Genomic DNA, 20,994 nt, shown 5'->3' with positions numbered 1-20,994 from the left:
TTAAATTATTAAAGTTATTTAAAATTTAAACAACTCCTTTTATTAATTCCTTAAAACATACAAATTGAAATACAACCCAGTATACAACTGCCTTTTATATATATCACTGAAGCAACTGAGTGGTTACTTCAAGTCTTTGAAAAGCATCTACTAGAAACACATTTCACTGCGTTAACTCAGACTCCTTGGATATTAAACACAAACCCAATTGGCATAGTCTCTGCCTTAAGAATAATTTATACAAGAACTTGCCATGCTATGTGAAAATAAAAATAAAAAATAAGGTGGTTAGTGAACAAAGTGCTTAATTTACTTGAGAACTCCTGGGCACCTGTGATGTGCTACTGTGCAGGGTGAACCTCGGAAACTGGGATCCACGCCGTTTACCTCCAGAATATGTGACAGAATGACAATTTTATAGACACACTTCAGGAATCACTGATCTCTACAAATCCCAAGTAGTAAATATGCTGGCACAGGCCAAACAGTAATTTAAAACATTCCATTTTATCCATAGACTGAAACTGCAAAGATATGTTAGAGACATATCAATTCTAAAACACGAGACTAACGGTGTCCTCAAAATTCTGGATGTAGAAATTGTACATATATCACCATGTCTCAACTTTTTAGTTTTAGGACCTCTCTACACTCTTAAAATTGGATGGCCTCAAAGAATTTCTGTGTATGTGTTTTATATCTATCTATGTTTACAATATCTAGAAGTTAAAACTAGCGATTTTAAATTTATGCATTGATTCACTGAAAAATAATAAGTTCATCGCCAGTTGAAATAAATTTTTATGGGAATAAAAAGCTGCTTTCCAAAACAAGAAAGATTCCATGAGAAGAGTGTCATTGGTTTATATCTTTGAAATATCTCTTCAGAAAAGACACCTGGATTCAGAGAGCTGTTTCTGCAAACCACCTGTTGTAATAATATGCTGTCCTGACTGAGATCGCTGAAGGAAATCCAGACTTACATATGTAATTGGGAAAGGAGAGGATATTTTAATGGCCTTTTTAGATAATTGTGGATCTTTTCTAATACTTCACCAAAACTCAACAAGTGGTATTTTTTTTTTTTAAGGTTAGATGCAGTATTGAATCTAAAACCAAATCAATGAACTTTTTGTATTCTTCTCACATTAAAATCCACTGGTCTGTAGTTATTGTTGTAGTGCAAAGGGTCGGTGGCATTTCTTCAGTGCTGGGGCTCAGGTTTGATCCCTGGCCCAGCACAGTGGGTTAAGGATCCGGCATTGCTACAGCTGCAGTGTAGGTTGCAACTGCAGCTCGGATATAATCCCTGGCCTGGGAACTCCATATGCCATGAGGTGGCCAAAAAAATTAAAAAAAAAAAAATACATAAAATCAATTGGTCTCTCTCTGCCCTTAGATCTCTTACCAATGTATGACTTTGTGACATTATGCATTAGTCATTTGGAAAACACCAGTTACCTAGGTTATGCAGATCTTCCAAACGCTGACCCAATTCACTATATGATATCAAAAAATCACTTTTTTAAATATCTCTATTGATCTGAGGAAAGTCTTCACATATTGGGAAACTATCACTGTCCCAGTGGCAAATATAAGCTTTTCAAAATTTTAATTTTCACTTGAAAGCTCAAATTTTATGACTTACCATAAAATTGTTTTCCTTAGGGTGACAAGTGAACTTTATTCATTTTTAAGAAAATGTCTGTCTGGAGTTCCCGTCGTGGCGCAGTGGTTAACGAATCCAACTAGGAACCATGAGGTTGCGGGTTCGGTCCCTGCCCTTGCTCAGTGGGTTAACGATCCGGCGTTGCCATGAGCTGTGGTGTAGGTTGCAGACTCAGCTCGGATCCCACGTTGCTGTGGCTCTGGCGTAGGCCAGTGGCTACAGCTCCGATTCAACACCTAGCCTGGGAACCTCCATAAGCCGTGGGAGCGGCCCAAAGAAATAGCAAAAAGACAAACAAAAAAAAAAAAAAAAAAAAAAAGAAAATGTCTGCCAAATACCAAAGACTAAATAGCTATAGTTTGTTAGTCCATCTTTCAGGTAAAAATGGTGTTCTGTCAAAAAAAAGCTGCTGATTCAGCTTACACAAATCACCAAAGTACTTTTCCTCAATTCAAATTGCAGCACTTTGGTACATAGGAAGAATACTTTCAATTTCCATTCCACAGAATATTAAAAAGGTACATACTCAAACAGATAAGATGAAAAAAATTAAACAGGAGGACTTCCTATCGTGGCACAGCAGAAACGAATCCAACTAGGAACCATGAGGTGGCAGGTTCGATCCCTGGCCTCGCTCAGTGGGTTAAGGATCCAGTGTTGCCGTGAGCTGTGGTGTAGGTTGCAGGCACGGCTCAGATCTGGCATTGCTGTGGCTGTGGCTGTGGCTGTGGCTGGTGGCTATAGCTCCAATTCGACCCCTAGCCTGGGAACCTCCACATGCCACAGTGTAGCCCTAAAAAAGACAAAAAAAAAAAAAAAAAAAAATTAAATCAAAGCTATCCCTAAGCGGAACTGGAACATGCTTTACTGAGACTGCCCTGTGGTAAAGGGTACAACTATTAGTACACAGTGGGCCACTGCCTTGAATCCTGCTGAAGTGTCTGACCCATCACCACTCTGACACCATTGGTGCAAAAAGTCGGTGCGGTGAAAAAGGCAAATAACATCTTCACATCACGATGAAATTAGGTTTGACCTCATGGGTACATAAAACTGTCTTGAGGACCCTCAAGAGTCCACACGGTTCTCCATGAATCCAAAGATAAAAGAAAATCACAAGCAGTAGGATATTCCCCCTTTAAGAGTGGGTACTGGCAAACATTTTTTAAATGACTACAGTCTAATTCCCCCATTTTTCAGAGGAGGAAACAGATACCAGAGGCAGGTGGAGGCTAAGCGCCTTGCACGAATATTAGGCAAGTCAGATACGAGGTCAAGAGCCCACTAGCTGCCCTCTCCACCACTAGATTAGCTGATTTAACAGCACCCACAACACAGGCACAGCTGGGAAGTCTTCAGACAATGTAAAGGAGATGGTGCCTCTGAATCCAAGTGGGTAGAATGCTACTCAGCCCAAGGGACCATGGATAGGATGTTTTTCACATTGTAAGTAAAAAAATGACAAAAATCATGAATACACTTCTGGTTTCAGCTCCAACATATAAAGGACCTGAAGTCATCACTCCACGCCCACGAGAAGAATAAGCTTAACAAACTCAAAATCAATGACTTAGGCCCATCAATAAACTAACACTGCAGGCAAAACCTCCACCACAAAATCTGGAGTGAAAAACAAACTGAGAATCACAGCTGAAATCTGTGCACCTGGAGCAGAAGCTACTGGAGCCATAAACTGGTAGGAATGGTAATTTTGCTAACTGCCAAGAGCTGAGTGTGGACTAGCCTGGGAGTGAGAGCCATGGTTTTATGAAGCCACCATAAGTTCTCAGTTTGACTTTCTGGAACCCCACCAGGTTCTCACAGTGAAAAGCCAATAAAGACCCTTTTATGGCTCACCCTCATGGGGGAGGGTGAGAATATCCACCTGACAGACACCCAGAGACTACCCAGAGACTTCCTAACAAAGGCCTGTTCTCAAGGCGAAGAGACTTTACTGAAGTCTTAACCCACCCAGAGAATAAACATTTCTCTGACTCCAGCCACCACAGCCCTGCTATCTCACCAAAGTGTGAGTGTTCAAGGTGGAAGGTAGGGCAGGGAAGAGGGCAAAAGTGCTTCCTCTTGGAATTTCTCTTTCTTAAAAGATTTTCATATTCTGAATAACTCTTTAAGGAAATCTACATAGTGGGGCAGGGAAATGATAAGGGACAAAGAGCAGTAGATTACCATCTGATCACTCTGGGGGACATCCATTATCCTTTAGCCCTTTCCTCCGGGTAAGCTTTATTTATGAAATAGTTGCACTTCTTTGAACAACATTTTCTTGTGCTCACCCTCTTCTTGTGCATAAATGTTCTCTTTTGAATCAGGAAGCTTTCCTACAATTTCCTGCTCTTTATTTTCAGCTAGAGGATTTTAGCCCATTCTTATATGCCAGAGCTTCCATGATCCTCTTAGTTCCATCATTGCGTTCATGCAAACGCTACCGACAAATTATTCTACTTAACTAACTGCATGCCTTTGCAGGACCCTCAGAGTGTATCTCCAATAGACCACCATCAAAGGACCTCCATCATTCTCCATCAATGGACATACATCAATGGACTTCCATCAAAGGATATCCATCATCCTCTATCAAGGGACCTCTATCGTCCTCCATCAAGGGACCTCCATCATCCTTCATCAAGGGAGCTCCATCAAGAGACCTCCATTAGAATGCCCACTGCTATCTGCTCTCACCACCACTTCTGTCGTCAGTCATGTCTTCACTGTTCTCTCTGTTGATGTCCCTTTAGTTTATACTCTTTTTTTCAAGTAAAAGAACTAAAAAAACAAAAACTGGCTTCTCTAAGCAGAAACACCTTTCATTCTCCAAGGTGATCCTCATTCTCCAGGTATGACCATGGCTCCTACTGGCTGCATTTATTGTTCCAGGGCACAAATGAGCTGCTCCTTCAGCTGACTGGCTTTCTGGAGGAGACCACATTGAGCTCTGGCTATTTTAGAAGAGGTTTCTAGAAGTCTCTCTGTAGAGTAAGAACAGCTCTTTGAGGCTTCTCCCTCTGCTTGAGATCAACAAAGCATCCACAGATACCACTTTAAAGCTAAGCCACTTGACCTGCTGTGTTTTTACGGAAAGTTTTTACGGCAGTTTTTCTAAAAAGCCACAGTAGCTTTTAGATTCTAGGATGATGACTATCTTGAGCTCTTCCAATTTAAATAATTTGCTAGGCCCGGGGTAAAGATGACCAAGTGGCATTTCTGCTGTCCTCACAGCTCAGAGGTCTGAGTTCTCAGGTGCAAATCCACACACTCTGTGCCTGGAGAGCTGCGGGGTTTGCTGGGCAGCATCAGAGACCAGGAGGCGCTCCGAGATTTGACTTGATGCACCCTGCACCACCCAACCTTCTTTCACTCTGGTTTTTAAGAGACAGCCAGGACAGAGCTCCAAAGAGCATCTGCTACAGTCAGTCCTCCTAGCACAGAATTATTCACTAAGAAAAGAAAATCTAAGAAATAATACACAGGTGAATCAGAAGCACTTAATCTGCTTTTGATAGAAAACAGCACTGATGGCAGAGTCAAGAAGTAACAAATTAGACTGCAGCATCTGAAGACAAAGGATAACCTCCAAGGACAGCCTTCCAAGGACAGATGGTGCCTCATTTCTGAAAAGCACCCCAACCAAGTCTGCTCAGCCACTATCCTTTATGGAAGCAATCAGCCAACCCACACTTCCTGAGGACCTACTAGGTGCATGGCTCTGCTCTATATGTAGTGAAGAACTCAAACACAAAGAGGCAGTCACATCCATTTTTCTATCTGCCCTAATTTTAAAGGTACATGTGGAGTTCCTTGGTGGCACAGTGCGTTAAGAATAAGGCATTGTTAACTGCTGTGGCTCTAGTTGCTGCTGTGGTGCAGGTTCAATCCCTGGCCTGGTAACTTCCACATGCCCTGGGCACAATGGGAAGGGGAGAGAAGGGAAATAATACAACACACGCGTCGCTACACATGGTGGGTTGGACACTTCCTGGCTTAAAAAAAAGTGCCTGTTTGCACAAAAACAGGTCAGTTACAATGTCCTGTGTGGGCCAGGGACAGTGGCACTATATTTTCCACTGATAGTTAATTTTTTCCTTACAACAATTGCTACAACCCTTACAACCCTTAACCTGCATTACTCAGATATGTAAGTAAATAACACTGCTGTTCCATTTCATGTGTCCCACACTGTAATGAAGTAGAAAAGCAACAATAAAATATGAGCAAGAGCTTAGCCATAGAGCGCAAATTCTAGCTCACTTTCATAGCTATGGATGCCAATATCCAAAATCCTCCTTCTAATTCCTCAATCTTAATTCCACAAAAGCCTGGAAATACTATGCTTATGAATAGCAGGAAGTGCCTTGTTCTAACATCGATCTTTGTTAATTTAAAAAATTCTCCTGTTTCTTTTTCTCCATTTCTTCTCTCACCCCACCCTATCTACTCTCATTACTTCTAGTAACACAACTGTTTTTTTATGAAATCTTGTGATGTGGAGCCTTCTTTTCATTTTACTTACCAGGTAGGGCTAACAGGAATCATTCATGTCTGGCCATTTTAAGTTGTAAAACACCTTAAGCTCCTCAGAAGATGCAATTGAAAAAAAAAAAAAAGTAGTAATAGTAATAATTAAATTACATACTTGTGACTTCCTGTAAGAAATCCAAACACGGTCGACTACTTCCAGAAATGCTTATTGAAACAGCCAGTGGGGTCTGTCCTTCATAGTTCCTTGTGTTCGTGTCCGCTCCATAATTATATAACATCCGCGCACAAAGCACGTCATCCCTAAGGGCAGACAGATGTAATGGCGTCTGTCCATCTTCTAAGCGACCCAAGTTTGTGTCTGCTCCTCTTTGAAGGAACATTCGGCAATAAGAGTGATTGCTTTTGATCACAGCGTATCGCAACAGGAAACCGTTCTGAATGTCGATATTGGCATTGTGGTCCAGGAGGATCTTCACACAGCTCGACCTCTCCCGGATAATGGCAAGCTGAAGCGGTGTTGTGCCTTTATCACTGAGTGGGTCGACCTCAGCCTTGAACTCCAGGAGGAGTCGGACGAATGAGTCCCTACCATAGTGGGCTGCCACATGCAGGGGGGTCCAGCCATCATTGCTTTTGGCATTAATGATGTCGCTCCTGTATTCGGATTCCAACATGAGGCGTGCAATCCGGGCCCGGCCATGCATGGCTGCGTAGTGAAGAGCAGTGAAGCCTCCGATTAAGTCCTTCACTGTGGGATCAGCTAGAGTGAGAACCAAATGGAAAAACATTAGCAGACTCTGTGACAAAGCAATGAACTCTGCCATGGGATGGCACATCTTAGCCGACTCTTGTTCGAAATGTGAAATGATGAAACAGTATAATGAATACCACGTACTTCTCAGCTTAACCCAAGCAGAGTTTTAATGGAAAATAAATTTTACTAGAGAGTTATCAAAGCTGGGTTAACAGGATGAACATGACTTACAAAGTGTTTAGAAGATGTACACAAAAAACAGAGTCCAGATCACCACATCCCTTCTCTTTGCTAATTGAACCAACTGCCCTTGGCTTCCCAACTCCCTCATCTCTGCACTGTTTCATGCTTCTCTTCTGTTTTGAACTTTTTATTTTATTTTCTCTTGTGCTTCTTCTTGGTCTTAAAGAGAAGCATGTGTAGCAACATCTGCTGCTCTAAATTACGGATGTACTGCGGTCTGGCAGACTGTGTTGTTTTAGGCTGTATTAGTTTAAAAAAAAAAAGTTTTTCTGTGGTCTGTAAAAATTCCAAAGCTTGTAAGATATATGCTAAGTGATCTTGATAAATTATGTTTTCATAAGATAAAAGTCTATTCTGAATTCTTCATTTTACAAGAATCTTGGTAAGAGTTAAGCAGCACACATTGTGTGAAAAGTTGGGAGAAACCTCAGCACTGTATAAATATTATTTTCTAAAACACTTTCAAAACTCTCTCCTAAATTGACAGATCTCTTGAAGAAAGAAAAGAAATAAAAGAGAGAAAGAAACAAAAATGATTTATCAGCTATGTTACTCCTCAAGTCACAGAAATTTTGTCACCTGCCCCCAATCTTTCCTGAAGCCAGGGGTCAGTTCTGCACACAACTCATCCTACTGGCCTTCCTGAGCAGGGGCAGAAAAGGGGAAGAACCCTCAGAGGATGCAGGTCACTTCCTGGAGGCCAGCAATTCCATGTGAAGATAACTGGGCAGACCTAACTACCTAGGATTAAAATGCTTTCTCCTGGAGTTCCCATCATGGTGCAGCAGAAATGAATCCTACTAGGAACCATGAGGTTGCAGGTTAGATCCCTGGCCTTGCTCATCGGGTTAAGGATCCGGCGTTGCCATGAGCTGTGATGTAGGTCACAGACACGGCTTGGCTCTGGTGTTGCTGTGGCTGTGGTGTAGGCCAGCAGCTACAGCTCCTATTAGACCCCTAGCCTGGGAACCTCCATATGCCACAGGTGCACCCCTAAAAAGACAAAAATAAAATACAATAAAATGCTTTCTTCTCATAAGAGTCATCCTTAATTTTTCATTTGTTCATAAAAAAAAAATTCATGCATGTTCTACAAACAAACAAATGAGACGCCTCCAAAATTATATGATCAAACACTCATGGACTATTTAGTACAGTGTTGCTTAGTTCTAAAACATTTTATGAAATCAAATTTTATGAAGTCTGCTCTCTTAGCAAAACCTATGAGGCATAAAACTATATGTAAAATAGTAATAAAACTGTGGAGAATACAAATTTCAATTAAGATGTAGTTGAAACAAACCTGTAAAAAGTTAACACTTTTTTAGGTAAGCTGTATCAGTTGAATTTCTAAAATCATTTAATATAAACTTACATTACACAGTAGCAATATTAATTTTATCTGCTTAAAGAAAATCAGGGTATCACATCTGCACTGGTCTTCAACTAAAAGAAAAATATACAGCACATATTCACTATGTGACAAAAAAAAAAAAAAATAGGCAAGAACATTTAAACAAAGCACACTGCTGCCACCTACTGGCAAGGCATAAACATGAGCTACTAATATTCCCATTTTGACAGACGCTGCTCAGATACCACATTTACCTAAAAGTAGACTAATTAAACACAGGCATGGCATCTAAAAGACATCTATTCAAACGAAACTGCAAATCTTGCCAAGACAGCATTTCTAATCTATATATGACCAATCAACTGCTTTCCAGACATTCTCTCTTAATCTGCTAGTGAAATTTAAGAATACCTTCTTCTCCTACCTTTCATCCACTGGGGGTGCCTTTAAAGGTGTCAGTAAGCAGTCTGTGTGCATCCTACACTCATTCTATTTGATAGTAAAATTAAAATTATGTTACATGAAATTGCACTTGCATCTTTGGTTTTCCACTTTAGCCCTTTTTAGATTCTACTTACATCTGGATGCTCTACTGAGCTAGGAAAAACAAAGATTTAACAAATAAAGCATGGTCTAAGTTTAAAATGCATTAACCGAGTACACACGGGAAACACAGTACAGAAGGAAGACTGTCGGTTAACAACACATAAAATCTGTATAGTTACTTTCCTTGAGGAATTAACAAAGGGGAAACACAAGTAAAGATGAAAAAATTATTAATTTAAAAATTATTATTAGCCAATGCAATAAGAAAAAGATCTTACTTATAATAGTAGCAAAACACCTAGATATAAATTCTGTCAGGATCACACAAGGCACATGAGTCCTTGTTTGACTGAACTGTCGTCACTTCACCTGTTGTCTGCTCAAATTCCTTCATCAGGAACCCCCTCCTGAACTCTAACATGGTAGCCCCGTCAACCTCATTAACTTCATCCACTTTGGCGAGCTTTCTCCCCCTAGGTGCAACCTATTTAATACAAATTGTAGCAGTTTCAAAAAACTCATTTAAATCTATTGAAAAGTTTGAAAGTATATAAATAAAAGCAAAGAAACATTCTATAACAATGTGGTTTCTTTCTTTCCGATGGCTTTTTGAGGTACAATAAAACTGACCCATTTTAAGGGTACAGGTTGATGATCTTGGATAAATTGTATAGAGCCATGTAACTACTGCCATGGTCAAAATATTTCCATCCATCTCAAAAAGTTCCTTCCCGCCTCTTTCTAGTCAATTTTCTGCCCAGACTCTGGGCCTCAGGCAACCACTAATGTTTGGTCTTTCTAGAATTTCATATAAGTGGAATCATACAGCGTATGTAGGATTTTGCGTTTGACTTATTTCACCCATCATGATGTTTTTGAAATTGATCCACATTACTGTTCATCAGAAAGTTCATCCTTTTACACTGCTGAACAGTATTCCATAGTATGAGTTTACAACTATTTATTTATATAGTCCCTAGCATATGGACAAAGGGTTATCCCCAGTTTGAGGCTATAATGAATAAGGCTACTGTGAATATTCATATACAAGTCTGTTGGTGGATACATTTTCATTTCACTTGGGAAAATATCTAGGAGAGAACTGCTGGGTCGATGTGCATTTAACTTCCTAAAAAAGTGCCAAACTGTTTTTAGTAAGTGACTATAAAAGATTACATTCCCACCAGCAGTATATGAAAATTCCAAATGTTCACATCTTCACTAATATTTGTTATCAGTAATTTGAATTTTAACCAATTCTGAGTACAAAGTGGTAATTGACTGGGATTTTAACTTACATTTCCCTGATGACTAGTGATACCAGGCTTATTCATACGTTTTCTTTTGTGAAGTGTCTGTTGAAACCATTTACCCATTCTCATTGTATTGTTTTCTCATTATTGAGTTTAAAACTTAATTGTGTACATACTGGACACAAGCCCTTTTGTCAGATACATTTTGTAAATATTTTCTCCTAATTTATTGCTTGCCTTTTCATTTTCTCTACTGTGTCTTCTGAAGAGTAAAAGTTTTATATTTTGATCAAGTTTTCAATTTTTCCTTCTATGGTTTGTGCTTTTTGTGTCCTGCTTAAGGAACCTTTGCCCAATGCAACATCACATAGATTTTGTTTTCTTCTAGAAGTTTTATACTTTTAACTCTTTGACTTAGGGCAATGATCCATTGCTAGCTGATTCTATGTACAGCATGAGATCAAGTCAAGGTTCATTATTTTCCATATAAATATCCAGTTGTTCCTGCACAATCTGTTTAAAAGACTCTTTTCCTCAATGATTTATCCTGCTGCCTTTGCCAAAAATCAATTTACAAGTGTGGGTCTATTTCTGAACTCTATTCTGTTCCACTGATCTAAAGGTATATACATACACCAATACCAGATTGTCTTGATTACTGCAGCATTATTGTAGGTTTTTATAAGAGGTGGTATACAACTCAAACCTCCTTTAAAATTGTTTTGGCCAACAAATTTTAGAACTAACAAACCAATTTCTTCAAACAAGCCTGCTAGAAGCTTGACTGGAACTCTACCAACGCTAAAATTATCTAAATAATGTTTATTCTTCCAAACCATGAACACAGAATACCTATTTATTTAGGTGTTCTTTAATTTCTCTCAGCAATGTTTTGTACTTTTGAATGTTCAAGTATTGCACACCAGTAGTTACTTTTATTACTATATTTTGAGTTTTGATGCTATCATAATGAATTGTTTTCACATTTTCCAAATGTAAACTGCTGGTATAGAGAAATAAAATTGAATTTCGCCTATTTTCCTGTGTATTCGTAACCTAAACTCACTTTTTAGTTCTAGCACCTTTTTTTGCTTACGATTTTCTAAAACCACAATTATGTTCTCTGCAAATAAAGACAGCTTTACTTCTACCTTTCCAATTTTAGTACTCTTACTTGAACAACAGAACGCTGAATAAATGTAGTAAATGCATACACCCTTGTCTAGTTCCTGATCTTAGAGGGAAAGCGTTTAGCAGTTCACCATTTACTATGATGTAAGTTATAGTTTTTTACAGGGTATGTAAGTTCTCTTCTGCTTCTGGTCTGCTGAAAGTCTTTATAATGAATGTGTATATTATATTGCCACATGCACTTTCTGCATCAACTGAGTAATCATTTGGTATTTACTTTTATTCTATTAATAAGGTAAATTACTCATCAGGTTGATTTTTCAGATGTTAAACCTTGTATTCCTGGGATAAACACTTGGCCTTGAAGTAATATCCTTTTTTATATAACAATGGAAGGCATTTTACAGTATCTTAAGGATTTTTCTATCTACTGCCATGAGAGATACTGGTCTGTGGTTTTCATTTCTTGCAGTGTCTGCATTTAATTTGAAACTTTATATAACAAGTTTCAAAGTATTTCCTCAAAGAGCAAGAGCAGTGTTGTTATTGTTTATTCCTTTAATATTTGAAATAATTCAACAGAGATGGCAGCTGGGCCTGAAGGGTATTTTTAGTGGAAACTTTTAATTATACAAAGAAGTATTTCTTATATTTAAGGCTATTAAATTGTTCTTTTTTCCTTGGATCAGTTTTAGCAGTCTGTGGCTTTCAAGGAATCTGTCCATTTCTTCTAAATGACAGAAAGGTGTTCATTACATTCCTTACTATCCTTTTAACATCTATAGGATCATTTTTTTCCATACCTGATATTGGTTATGCGTCTTTTCTCTTGTTTTCATCATCAGTCTAGCTAGAGATTTACCAATTGTTGATCTTTTCAAAGAACCAGCTTTTTCTTGTTTCATCAATTTTCTCCATTCTCAATTCTGCTGATTTCTTCTATTATTTCATTCCTATTTTTACTTTTGCTTTAATATTAGCAGTATATAGAAACTGCTCCCATATAGCCTCCTTTCCTCTCCCTTCCTTTGTGCTATTACTGCCATATATATTACATCTTTATATAAGTCCAACAACAGTTTTACAATTATTATTTTATGTTGTTGTCTATTAGGAGATGAAAAGGAGGAAAACATATTTATATTGTCTATGACAGGATTCTCAGGTGGCCCCTCCCATAATCCCTGCCTCTTCATGTTCACGCCTTTCCCTGAGTATGAGCAGGATCCATGACTTCCTTCTAACCGAGAGAATCTGGCCAAGGTGATGGGATAACACTGCTGAGGTTACAGTATGACACATGAGACTCTATCATGCTAGCAGACACATGACAGCAGCTCTCCTTGCTGCCTTGAGGAGCTAAGGAGCCTTGGTGGGAAAGGCTCCTGCAGGGACAAGAATCTGCAGGTTATCTCTAGGAATACAGCCAACCTCCAGCCAATAGCCAACAAGAAGCTGAGGCCCTCAGTCCTGTACACTCATGGGAATTAATCTGCTAACCACCTGAGTGAGCCCAGAAGCAGATTCTTCTCCAGTCAAACCCACAGATGAAAACAGTCTGGCCAACACCTTACAATTGTGAGGTAATAAATATGTGTTGTATTAAATTGTTTGTGTAATCTGTATTGTTGAACAGCAAAAGAAAATGAATACACTGTTTTTTTACACACATAAGTACCTTTACCAGGGCTCTCTATTTGTTCTGTGAATTTGGATTACACATGGTCCTTTTCTTTCAGCCCAAAAGACTTCTTTTAGTACGTCTTACTGTAAGGTAGGTCTGAGAGCAATAAATTCCATGCATTCATCTGGAGATATATTTATATTGCCTTCATTTTTGATGGACAGTTTTGTTGGATATAAAAATTCTTGGTTGATGTTTGTTTTCAGCAATTAGAAGATGTCATCTCACTGCTTTCTGGCCACTATTTATTCTTAATGAGAAATCAGCTGTTAATCTTATCATGAAGGATCCACTATATATGAGTCACCTCTCTAGGTGCTTTCAAGATTTTCCCTTTGTTTTATTAGCTTTCCACAGTTTGACTATTATGTCTCTTAGATGAATGTATCCTACCTGGAGTTCACTGAACTGCTCAGATGTATAGTCTGGAAGTTTTCAACAACCATGGGAAATTTTTGGCCTTTCTTCAATTTTTTTTTTTTTTTTTTTTCTGTCCCTTTCTTTCTCTCCCCTCTCCTTTCTGGCTCCCATTAGAAATCATGCATAGTTGGTATGTTCAATAACATTGCTTAACCACAACCTCTAACCAGTTACTGGTCAAACGTAAATTATTTTGGCCATAAGATGTCCCAGGTATCTTGGTGTTGTTGATATTTTAGAAGTTCTTTTTTCTACATATTCCTCAGACTGGATAATGCTTGCTGATAAATGTTCAAGGTCACCAATTCCTTCTTCCAGCTCAAATCTGCTATTAAGCAATGAATTCTTCATTTTAGTTATTGACCTTTCAACTGTAAATTTTCCATTTATATATAAATACATATTCTCATTTATATATATTAAAATATGTATGTATTCTCTATTGATCTCTCTTTGATGCCTCATCATCACATGGTTTTGTTTAACTTTTTGAACATGGTTTTCTTAGTTCTTTGCATGCATTTATAATAGCTTTTCTTAAGTTTCACTAAGTCTAACATCTGGGTCCCTTCAGAGACACTTTCTATTAGCTCACTCTATTTCCTGTGTAGGAGAAATATGTTCCAATTTCTTAGTATGTCTCATGATTTTACTAAGAATTACAGATTTTAGATTATATGATAGTAACCCTGGATTTTGATCCTCACCTCTTCCAGGTGGGCTGCTCTTGCAATCTGCTTTAATGAACTGCCTAGACTAATTCTACAGTCTGTCTCCCTTGCATATGCAGCCATTTAAGTCTCTGCTCAGTTGTTATTATTAAAGCCTGGCTTCTGGAGGCTGCTCCAAGGAATAACATGTTTGGCCAAGATAACTTATGTTTGACCAATGACTAGTCAAAGGTCATGCTAACACATTTTCAGCCAACAAGGTTTCCATGCTTTGCCAAGGAGATCTGCAAATAGGTTAAGACACACCTTTAATAATCAGGTAATTTACAAGTATGTCCCACCTCTCATTTTCTGACCTCATGTTGAGCCAGGGATGAGTCCTCTCTGGTCTTTCTTAGGCATACATATGCCCCCTAAATTCCCAGAAATAGGTAGGTAGCAGCTTATCAAAGCCCACATAGCTGTCTCATTTGCCAGATCTCCTTTTAAATGTGTGGCTGCTCTGTTGCTTGCCCCAACCAGTATCACAGCCTTGGTCAAGCAATTGTGCTGCTGACCTTTCTAGATTGTTTGTCACCTAAGTCAAGACCATGGTTATTTTCAACAATGCTCCAGTCATGGGGCATTTTCCACTAGGCTCCAAAATCAGGTCAGTCCCTTCCAGTGGCAAGGATGATTCCAGTCTTCATGATAATGTTTCACAGAGATTGTTAAGCAGTTAAGTGGGAACAGCCACTTTGGGCTCAATTTCTTCTTTTTCAAGTTTCTTAAGATAAAAACTTTAAATGATTTAAGATCATTCTTCTTTTCTACTCAAACAATTAAAGCTGTAAGTTCCTCTCTAAGCACTGCTCTAGTATACCCCACAAATTTTGATAAATTGTATTTTTACTATAATTCAATTCAAAATCTGCTTGATTTCCAAACATCTGAGGCTATCCTAGATATCTTATTTTTGTTGATTTCTAGTAGAATTCTATTGCAGTTAGGGAACATACCCTTAAGATTTCAGCCTTTTTAAATTTACAAACACTTACTTTATTGCCACTATGTGATTTATCCTAGTGTCCATATCATGCACACATAAAAAGAATGTATATTCTCAAGTATTGGGTTCAATTTTCAACATGTTTGACAATGTTTTTCAGATTTTCTCCAATTATTGACTTTTAAAAATCTAGTTGTTCTATCAATTGCTGACAGATGTTAAAATATCAAACATTCAAGACTGTGAAACTGTCCATTTCTCCCTTTAATTGTCAGTTTCTTGCTCACATATTTTGAAGCTCTCTTTCCTGGTGTATGCACATTTTATGATTGTTACTCCTCTTAATGAGCCACCCCATCTGTCAATGTGAAATGTCTCTTTTTTGTTCTAGTAAGTCTATGTCTTGAAATCTATTTCATATGATATTAATGTAGCCACTTGGGCCTTCACATGCTTGCCATTTGTGTGCTATATCGCCTTCCATTCACCAACTTTCAATGTACCTATACCTTTATACTTAAAAGTATATCTTTGGAGGTAGCACATAACTGAGTTTTGTCTGTATACCTTTCTGATAACTTCTAGCTTTTACTTGGAAAGTTTAGTCCACTAATATTTAATGTAACTATTCATATAGTTGAGTTCAGATTTACCATCTTATTGTTTTCCACCTGTCTCCTTTCTTGTTCCTCTTCTTCCCTTTACTAACCAACACCCCCCCCTTTGGTACTATTAGAACATTTTTTTGGCATTCCATTTGACTACTTAGTTATACTTCCTTGTATTATCCTTTTCTTTATAGGTTTCTCCAAAGATTGGAATATATACACTAACCTGGTCAAAAATATTACCAGTATTTGTATAGAGGTTACAATATGTTTCCCACTTGCTTAAAAGCTCAAGTACTTTTGGACATTATAAAGTCCGAAAAGCAAGAAAATCAGAATTTTACAAAATATATGTTAAGCATTGTACTCTATTTGCTATTTATATGATTACTCTCTTAAAAGTCTCAGAAAGCATCAAATGTAATTAGCCAAGTTACACAGGCACAGGCACTGCTTGGAGGCCTTAAAAAAACAACAAAACAAACAAAAAACAGTTATGCATTGTGCCATTAAGTATTATCATAGAAAGAAAAAGCAAAAGTGATGGAGGAAAAAAAATCTAGATTAAAAACCTAAAACTTGACCAATAATTCACCACAGAACAAAGAGCTGGAAAGCCAGATAGTACAATATTCCCAAAGATTCCCCCCAAGAAATACTACTTTTTCATTAATGAAAAACTGAAAATTTAGGAAAGCAGTAAGGCAAAAAACAGCATTCCCTAATACTACTGTCAACATTGATAACAAGCTTTCAACTTCCTCTCTATACACTTTTAAAACTATACATAACTGGGGAGTTCCCACCGTGGTGCAGCAGAAATGAATCTGACTAGGAACCATGAGGTTGTGGGTTCGATCCCTGGCCTCACTCAGTGGGTTAAGGATACAGCGTTGCCGTGAGCTGTGGTGTAGGTGCAGACGTGGCTCGGATCTGGCGTTGCTGTGGCTCTGGCGTAGGACAGCAGCTGTAGCTCCAATTAGACCCCTAGTCTGGGAACCTCCACACGCTGTGGGTGCGGCCCTAAAAAGACAAAAAACAAAAAAAAACTATACATAATTGTAATCATAGTCTAATTACTTAACTCTTCCTCTATATTTGGGCACTGAAAATACCTCTATCTAAAAAATTATATATAATAAGGGGTAAAATTTCATACAGAAAAGAAATGCTGCACTTAAGACTGCTTCCTTGGAATAAATTAATAGAAGTAAGTTTATTGGCAAAGAGATTCCCCATTTCTAAGGATCTAACACATACTACTAAACTTCCCACAAGTGCTTTCATAAATTTCTACCATCAATGTCCTTGTTCCATCACATTTGGGATTACCATGTGCAAAATCTTTCACTTCCGAAAAGCTAAAAATAAATTCTCACCATTCTGCTATGGATTCCCTTGATTAATCCCTTATCTCTCTTATTTGTTTTCTTGTTTCACCAAGAGGATTTTACCTACTGTACCAAGAAGAGACCTGAGATTCTTTTCTCAGGTTCCTCTGAGGATCAGCTTTATGGATTTAACTTCTACAGTTTCAAGTCACTGTCCTCCAGGTCAGTCTGCATAAACAAAGAATCTGAAGATAAATAAACACACCAGCTAATGTAGAGTCTCTTAATGTTACTTTTCTTGCAATGTCCAGTATGGTCTTTGAATTTTCAGAAAAATTTGAAATGGGAAAAAGAATATAATAATAATTGTGGATTTTTTTTTTAATTCCCATTCTCATAGTAGAGATTCTTCTTCTAAACTCCAACAGCAAGCTAACCTGGTCAGAAAGACTACAAGGATTTGGACGGGGTGCTATTAATATTATATGCATCACATTGTGTTTAGAAACACTAATATTTTTGGACATTATAAAACCCTAAGTTTTCATCATTTTGAAGCAGGATGTTTGGAAGTAAAGCAGTAAAAACATATGTATCTGCACAAGGCAACATTTTATATCTGTGAGGTGTAAGTTGGTGGCTACTGGTCACATGTGGCTACTGAGCATGTGAAACATGACCAGTGTGACTGCAGAACTGAGTTTTTTGTTTAATTCTAATGTAAACACAAGCATACCTCATTTTATTGCACTACAGAGATACTAACTGTATCTTTTACAAATTGAGAGTCTGTGAGAACCCTGCCTTGAGCAAGTCTATCAGTGCCATTTTCCAACAGCATTTGCTCACTTCATGTCTCTGTATCACATTTGGATAATTCTCCAAATATTTCAAACTTTTTTATATTATATGTGTTATGCTGATCAATGACCTATGCTATTACTATTTTAACCACAAGTACGCCCATAAGAAAGGAAACTTAATCAATAAAAATTTGTGTCCTGATGGCTCCACCTACCGGCAGTCCCCTACCTCTCTTGCTCTCCTTGGGCTTTCCAATTCTCTGAGACACAACAATGTTGAAATAAGCCCAGTTAATAACCCTACAATGTCTTTAACTGTTCAAATGAAGAGTCCCATGCTTCTTACTTTAACAAAAGCTAGAGAAGATGAAACTTAGTGAGAAAGGCATGTTGAAAACTGAGATAGGCCAAAAGCTAGGTTTCTTGTGCAGATAGCTAGCCAAGTTGTGAATGCAAAGAAAAAGCTCTTGAAGGAAAGGAAAAGTGCTCTCCAGTGAACACAGGAATAAAAAAGCAGAATGGCTTTATTATTGATATGGAGAAAGTTTTAGTGATCTGTATAGAAGATCAAACCAGCCACAACATGGCCTTTAGCCAAAGCCTAATTCAGAGTAAGGCCCTAACTCTCTTCAGTTCTACAAAGGCTGAGGTAGGTGAAGAAACTTCAGAAGAAAAGTATGAAACCAGCTGAGGTTGATTCATGAGGTTTCAGGAAAGAAGCCAGCTCCATAATATCAAAAAGCAAAGCAAAGCACCCAATGATGGGTAGAAGCTGTAGCATGTTATCCGGAAAACCTAGCTAAGATCATTAATGAGGGTGGCTACATGAAACAACAATGTTTTGATGTGATGGCAACAGCCTTAGATTGGAAAAAGATACTACCTAGGACTCTCATAGCTACAGAAGAGAAGTCATGCCTGACTTCAAAACTGCCAAGGACAGGCTGCCTCTCTTGTTAAGGTCTAATGCAGCTGGTGACTTTAAGTTGAGGCCAGTGCTTATTTACCATTTCCAAACTCTTAGGGCCCTTAAGAATTATGCTAAATCTATTTTGCCTGTGCTCTATAAATGGAACAGAAAAGCCTGGATGACAGCACATTTCTTTATAACATGGTTTACTGAACCTATGAAACCCACGGATGAGACCTAATGTTCAAAAGATTCCTTTCAAAATATTTCTGCCCATTGACAGTGCACCTGATAGAACCCTGATGGAAATGGACAATGAGATGAATGTTGTTTTCATGCCTGCTAACACAATATCCATTCTGCAGCCCACAGATCAAGAAGTCATTTCAACTATGAAGTCTTATTATTGAAGAAATACATTTCCTAAAGCTATGGCTGCCATAGATTATGATTCCTCTAACAGATTTGGGCAAAGCAAATTGAAAGCTTTTTGTAAAGGATTCACCACTCTATACACCACTAAGAACATCTGTGATTCATGGGAAGAGGTCAAAATATCAATATTCACGAGAGCTTAGAAGAAGTCAATCCCAATCTTCATCTTCATTCTGAGGTTCAAGACGTCAGTGCAGAAAGTAACTGCAGATTACTTAGCAAGAGAACTAGAATGAGAAGTGGAGCCTGAAGATATGACTGAATTACTTCAATCTCATGATAAAACTTTAACAGATGAGGAGTTGATTCTTATGGATGAGCAAAGAAAATCGTTTCTTGGGATGGAATCTACTACTGGTAAAGATGCTGTGTAGGCTGTTGACATGACAACAAAGAGTTAAGAATATGACATCAACTTAGTTGACAAAGCAGCAGCAAGGTTTGATAGAGGTGACTCCAATTCTGAAAGCACTTCTGCTGTGGGTAAAATGCTAGCAAACGCATCACATGTTACAGAGAAATCATTCATGAAAGGAAGAGTCTATTGATGTGACAAATATCCATTTTTGTCATATTTCAAGAAATTGCCACAGCCACTGCACTCTTCAACAACCCCCACAATAATTAGTCAGCAACTATCCACACAAGGCAAGACCCTCCACCAGCAAAAAGATTATGACTCACTAAAAGCTCAATGATGGTTAGCAACTTTTTAGCAATAAAGCTTTCTTTTTTTTTGCTTTTTAGGGCAACACTCGCAGCATATGGAGATAGGCTAGGGATCTAACTAGAGCTAGAGCCACCAGCCTACGCCACAGCCACAGCCACAGCAACACCAGACCCGAGCTGCATCTGCGACCTACACCACAGCTCACAGCAACTCCAGATCTTTAACCCACTGAGCAAGGCCAGGGATGGAACCTGCCTCATGGTTCCTAGTCGGATTCACTTCCGCTGTACCATGACAGGAACTCAAGCAACAAAGTATTTTTAATTAATGTACATACGTTGTTTCTTTAGACATAATGCTACTTCACATTTCCTAGACTACAGTGTAGGGCAAACATAACTTTTATATGCACTGGGAAACCAAAAATTTCATGTGACTCCCTCTGTGGCGCTGTCTGCTTTATCGTGGTGGTTTGGAACTGAACCCACAGTATCTCTGAGGTTCGCCTGCTGCCCCCGTGCTACAGACAGCACAGGTTTAGAGTAAACTAAGAGAGCCTCCCTTTTTTTCCTTTTGGAATATAGACTGTATTAGCGATTTAAGTCAAACGTGCTCATTTTCTCAAAGAAACTGGATTTCTCCCATAGCAGCAGCACATATGGCTTCACACAGCTGTTCCCCAACCAGGCTTCCTCTGTGGTCACACGGCAGCCACCACAGCAGTCACAGTCCACCTCTTAAATCTGAGTGTTGATGATTCTGTGTGATCCCTCATTGGTGGTTTGACTGTGAAGGTGTACAGATTTAACTGAAAGATCTGATCCTTTAATGTCCTTGAGATTAAAAATTCCTGGTAGGGTAGGTGACTTATACTAAATATCTATGTTTTCTCTTTTTCCTTTAAATTGCTTTGGCTAACTTTCCCATGCTCATTCAGTAAATGACAATTCTTTTCATCCTGATCCTCAACCCCCAAGCCTCAGTTACTCTTGATTTCCTTCACTCTCACCTCACAGCCAATCTATCA

At 38.4% G+C, this 20,994-nt stretch overlaps 1 protein-coding gene across 4 annotated transcripts in view; it reads right to left on the bottom strand.

Annotated features, from left to right (window-relative positions):
- ASB7 (ankyrin repeat and SOCS box containing 7) overlaps nt 1-20,994 on the bottom strand; it is a 48,800-nt gene that overhangs the window by 11,341 nt on the left and 16,465 nt on the right. For all 4 annotated transcript variants that reach the window (XM_003121646.4, XM_013993233.2, XM_021098558.1 and 1 more), the window contains one exon: nt 6,321-6,926. In XM_003121646.4, coding sequence (XP_003121694.1) covers nt 6,321-6,926 — 606 coding nt within the window. The remainder of the gene's footprint in view (nt 1-6,320; nt 6,927-20,994) is intronic.

Source organism: Sus scrofa, chromosome 1 (genome assembly GCF_000003025.6).
Source record: "Sus scrofa isolate TJ Tabasco breed Duroc chromosome 1, Sscrofa11.1, whole genome shotgun sequence".
NCBI lineage: Eukaryota > Metazoa > Chordata > Mammalia > Artiodactyla > Suidae > Sus > Sus scrofa.
This window is presented reverse-complemented; position numbering and strand designations above follow the sequence as displayed.